Source organism: Octopus bimaculoides, chromosome 9 (assembly GCF_001194135.2).
Source record: "Octopus bimaculoides isolate UCB-OBI-ISO-001 chromosome 9, ASM119413v2, whole genome shotgun sequence".
Classification (NCBI taxonomy): Eukaryota; Metazoa; Mollusca; class Cephalopoda; order Octopoda; family Octopodidae; genus Octopus; species Octopus bimaculoides.
In genome coordinates, this window is record NC_068989.1 from 32,760,927 (window position 1) to 32,766,694 (window position 5,768).

General features: G+C 34.0%; 1 protein-coding gene across 2 annotated transcripts in view; it reads left to right on the forward strand.

The window, feature by feature from the left end:
- LOC106880362 (cyclin-dependent kinase 5) overlaps nucleotides 1-5,152 on the forward strand; it is an 81,177-nt gene extending 76,025 nt beyond the window's left edge. For both annotated transcript variants that reach the window (XM_014930247.2, XM_014930248.2), the window contains exons 10-11: nucleotides 1,989-2,069; nucleotides 4,662-5,152. In XM_014930247.2, the coding sequence (XP_014785733.1) occupies nucleotides 1,989-2,069; nucleotides 4,662-4,760 (180 nt within the window). In that variant the 3' untranslated portion in view covers nucleotides 4,761-5,152. The remainder of the gene's footprint in view (nucleotides 1-1,988; nucleotides 2,070-4,661) is intronic.
- Nucleotides 5,153-5,768: the final 616 nt, after the last annotated feature.

The following is a 5,768-nucleotide window of genomic DNA, read 5'->3' on the forward strand; positions in this document are numbered from 1 at the left end:
CAGCTTTTCTCTCAAGATACTTACACTCTGACGGGTATTCACATTGACATTACACATCCAACGGAGCATACTGGCTTCATTCCTTGCGAGCTTACGTATGTCCTCAGCAGTTACAGCCCATGTTTCACTGCCATGTAGCATGGTTGTTCGTACGCATGTGTCATACAGTCTGCCTTTTACTCTGAGTGAGAGTCCCTTTGTCGCCAGCAGGGGTAAGAGCTCTCTAAACTTTGCCCAGGCTATTCTTATTCTAGCAGCTACACTTTCAGCGCACCCACCCCCACTACTAACTTGGTCGCCCAGATAGCGGAAGAGCATAAATCCACCATCCTCAGGTAAAATTCTAAACCGGTATAAACAGGTAAGGTAAAACCTTGATGATGATCTATTCAATAACCAACATGATAATTAAATGATATTTTAAAAATGAACACTAGTATTTATAGAGAAATCAGAGGAGTATAACAGACATTCTAGAAGCAAAGCGGTCAAAACAACTGTATAATTTCAAGCAGTTATCTTAATTAGTTTATAACCATGACCTACTCTGAAATAGTGCCAGGAAGCACTTACCAACCAAAGATGATCAGAATTAAGCAGGTTCTTCTCTGTTGAGAATGTTAGTTAAAAAAAAAAAACTGATATTCTGTGTCTAACTTACATTGGAGGAATGTTAGGAAAAAAATTCAGATCTTCAGGAGTTTGTACATCATCAGATCAATATCCAAAAGTAGGTCTACCCTTCACAGACATCACTCCAAACAAAGCTTCCATCAAAAGAAACCAAGACCAAGAACTGAATATAGTTCATCGCATACCAATGTGACAGGGAATATAAAGGTAGCACCAATCACTCCTGCAATGTAAAGCTAAACAGTATTGTTAAGCTATAATTCATATGGAGATGGAGAAACCAAGCATGGCTGATTATTAGTGGCGGGAAAAGAGAAATCATCAAATCTTGTGGAATAAAAGATAGAAACAACTCTGAGAAGTAAGACAACTGAACAAATCAGCACATATGTTGGACTCTTTGCAATAGGCTTAGCATGAAGATAAATACCATACAAAAACCTTTAAATGAAAAAGAATCTTTAGCTGAAAACAAAAAATAAAAAAGATAGGTTTAAAGTTTCTAATTTCCATGACCCAGTTTTTCTGCAGGACTGTGGCTCAGTGACTATAAGATCTGAGTGCCGTGTGAATATATGTTGTAATAACTCTGGTGAACAGTTGAATCCCTAGATCTGTCAGTCTAAAAGGGAGAGAACATTCCCTGCTTTGAGTGAAATACATAAGCAGCATCACAAGCTTATGAATAATTTATATGAGAATATCCTTGATATGGACAACAGAATGAGAATAACCTACCTTTGTGAAGTGAATAAAGTGCTCTGCTCAAAATTCTTAGTACATTACTGAATACATCAGACAATGAAGATCAGATGATACTCTAGCCAAAATGTTATGACTATTTCAACATTGATGAGGATACTAGTCTAAACATATCGATGTATGACAATGAGAACTCCTCATACCAAAAATACAGACCAAAAAGTTTTCAACATCAGAAAGACTCGGCTTGCAATGCCAACAAATTTTTCTTGCTAGTGGCAACTTTTGAAAACTTTTCATGATGAAATCAATCAGCTTTTCTCCTTTACTTCTAATTTTGTATTGAAAGGCATTTTTAACTCCTTATAGCATCTCTCATTATGATCCATCCCTCAGTTTTTTTTGGCAACTTATTCTCTTGCATAAACCTTATTTATCTACAAACAATGAAAGTAGCTTAATTGCTTTTAAGTGTTTAAATAAGATTGAAACTATTACCTTGAAAGAGAATACAGCTTTCCTTATAGAAAAAGGTATCAAATAAAGAATAAAGGAAAATTGTTAGATAAAGCTGTGTAGGAAATTAGGTATTAGCAAGTAATATAAATAATTTGCCTCTGGTTCTTATTTGTCTTAATTACTTTCTATTTCAGTCTTATCCAATTTACCATGTGAGCACAACATGGCCTCAAGTGGTTCCAAAACTTAATTCTAAAGGTCGTGACTTACTTCAGGTAGTTAACTGTCTTTTTTTTATCACAAAGTTTTAACAATATTTTAGTTTCTCTAGTTCCCCACTTAAAATTACAGTCTCTTCTTATTTTTGTTCCCATTAAAAAGAGCCATGTATCATTATCAAAATTTGAAAATGTTTCTGTTGTTATTCTAGAGAGAATAGGTATTTTGTTTTAATAGCTTAGCTGAAGGGAAAAGGATAGAACCTATGACCTTTGTAGGTCCTTTGACATTGAAGAGGCAAAAAAGAGAAAGAAACTAAGAATCAAGGGTTGCTGCTAACTGCTACTACAATCTCTGTAATTAATTCAGTTGGAAGTCAGTGTCTGCAAGTAGGACTGCCAAAAGCTGAGGCAGCCTCTCAGAGTAATTTTCAAAGATTGGATTCCTGACACATCTGGCAGTAGTCTTTCCCTGGAAAACCACTTCTATCTGAACTCCCTAATGAATAGATGCTATGCAAAGGGAGGAGAGGTACAGTTGGAAGTAGTATATCATAAAAGAGTCCTGATTTAAAAGCTTGCAGCAGAATGGGATCAACGAAGGTCATCCAAGAGCCAAATGATATTGTTAAACCAAGCAATTATTTAGGTCTGCCAACTAGTTTTATCATGGTACCAGCTCTAGAGAGGTTGTCATACTGGGTTTAGAGTCCTCTCTACATTGTATTAGGCATATGCAATTTGAAATATCTAAAGCTAATAGACAAACTCTTGGCTGCGGCTTTAGAAGCCAAACCTCTCTTAGGATGATCTCCATTAGTTGATTGTGGAAATAAGAAAGAAAAGAAAGAAGAAATGATGACAATTAAACAGATGTATGTAGATAGAGATAGATCCCATTGAGAGTGAGGAGAGAGAGAAATGAAGAGACAAAGTTGACAGGTTGGGAGTGACACTGAAGTTCAGTAAACTAATGTAGGTTGGGACAGAGTAATAGTGCAAACAAAAGAAATCATAAGTACAGCTAAAGCTAAAGATAATTAGGATTAACTAATTAGAACAAACAAAAGAGAATTAAGACTAAAAAATGGGATGAAAAAATAAAAGCAGGAATTATGAAATAAAGTAAGTTGAACATCTATTTCATATGGTGAAAGAATATGAAGAAATATTGACCCAGAGAATGAAGAACCATTTTTTAATGACATTTTTAAAAATACAGACTCAAAGTAGACCTTGAAGAGAGAGGGCATGTCATTGATGAGTTTATGAATAGTGATGAAAGGACTTTTACAAACAACAACTGATTGATTGTTTAACCAACCCATTAGATAAACAATTGATCAGTTAGTTGGTTAAATATTTAATTGATTGACTAACAATAAAGAAGTGATATTGAACCAGTGTGTGTGGTTATTATTATTGATATAATGACTCTCCCAAAGTAGAAATGATGAAGAGAAAATTGAAACAGAAATTTCATTACGTTAATTTTATAATGATATAATGTAGTAAAAGCAAATTAATTAAGAACAACGCACATAGGCGCAGGAGTGGCTGTGTGGTAAGTAGCTTGCTTACCAACCACATGGTTCTGGGTTCAGTCCCACTGCGTGACACCTTGGGCAAGTGTCTTCTACTATAGCCTCAAGCCGACCAAAGCCTTGTGAGTGGATTTAGTAGACGGAAACTGAAAGAAGCCCGTCGTATATATATATATATATGTATGTGTGTCTGTGTTTGTCCCCCCAACATCGCTTGACAACCGATGCTGGTGTGTTTACGTCCCCATAACTTAGCGGTTCGGCAAAAGTGACCGATAGAATAAGTCCTGGGGTCGATTTGCTCGACTAAAGGCAGTGCTCCAGCATGGCCGCAGTCAAATGACTGAAACAAGTAAAAGAGTAAGTATCAGACAGCCATCTAATTGGTTGACTTTTTATACTTTACCATTAACATCATGTTACACCCATGGCCAAATTATTCAGTCTTCAATGTCTGAATATACCTAGTTCTAAATAGGTAAACTAGCAATATAAGCCAATGCCATTGATAAAGGAAGCTCCTTGAAATTAACTAGTGACTTTTTTTGATTTGCAGTATCAATTTCCCTTCTCTTGAGAAAATCTATCATAGAGTAATGTTCTATATGGAGAGAACTGGAGATAAACACTAGCTCTTTATCTCCAGTTCTTTCCATATAGAACATTAAACTTATAAAAAATACAAACTGAGCAGAAATTATCATAAATTTTGACTTCTGAGGCAGTTAGAAATGAGAGAAAAAAGTCAAACAGAATATATATAGAACTAAAATTTAGGGCAAAAACAACTTTTTTTTATAGAATAAACATAGCCTGTCCACTAGTATTCCTGATGTATAAATTGAAGCTGAAATATTCAGTCTACAAGTGTATGATGAATAGTGTCTGTAGTAATTTATATTCAAATTATTAATTATTTTTGCATTTACTCTATATTTAGGGAACATTTTTTATTCTATTTTGGGTCCAGGCATGTTTTTGCTGTGAAATATAAATTATTATTTGGAATATATTTGAATTTTAAAAATTTTATTTTGTATGTATAGAGTTGAAAAATTCAAGACTGATAACAATAATGATTGAATTGTTACCTTTTCTTTTCCAGCGACTGTTAGTTTGTAATCCATCACAACGACTTTCTTCTGAGGAGGGTATGCAACACAGTTATTTCGCTGACCTCAGTCCTGCAATCAAACAGGGTTGAATCACCAGCTAAATATGAAACATTTTGTGATTTCACTTATATACATTGTCAATTCTGTTGATAACTTCTTATCAATCAGTATCTTTAATTTAGCAGAAGATTAGCAAAAATATATTTGCTACTTTAAAGACTGGAATAACTATTAAACTAAGGTTATGTAAAGTACCTCACATTTGAATGGTTTATAACAATTCAGTAACTAATGTAACTCATATCCATTGGGCTGTAATTCTACCATTTTTAGTGTGATTCATGTAAAATGTTATGGAATCTAGTCATTTTCTCCTTTCACTCCTATTTCTTTCTTAAATATAATGTTATTATCATTTATAGCTTCTTCTCTTAGTTTAATGTTGGGAAAAGGAAAATAAAGAGAATAGAATTCCTTTGTATCATTTTTTTCTTTGTAATTTTCTCCAGTTTTAATGTTCTTCTGGGTTAGCTTTGTCATGTCTCAGCTCTTTTCCACAGCTTAGAGCTGCAACACCTACCTCAGCTCATATGCTCTTCTGAGTATGTTTTAAAAACTTTTCCTGTGTGTTGTTCTTAAAGTAATCAAGCTACTGAGAAGCTGGTCAACTCCATTGTGATTTCACCCTTCAGGGTGGAATTTGAAATTATTTGTCTAGAATTTACCCATTAAAAAATAAAAAAGCAATGCATGCAGTGTTGCCAACTTAAAATCACAATTTTATGCTAAATTTCAGTAGAAAAAATACCAAAAAATACTAAAGACTAATTATATCAAAAAGCTTATTGATCTAAGCATAGGAAGATGCATTTTATTTTTCAATTTTGATTTGATTACACCCATACTACTGAACAACCGTTCAACTTCTGCATTTAAGTTTGGCAATGTCAATAGATTAATGGCAAAATTTGAAACATCTCTAAAAGGATTTCCTCCAGTAGCATCTTTATATTCCAAGACTTCCAGCCAGAATGCCTCAGTATTAGACGTATTTGTCCATTTAACTAAATGAATGTTATCAAACTGAATTTCAATTG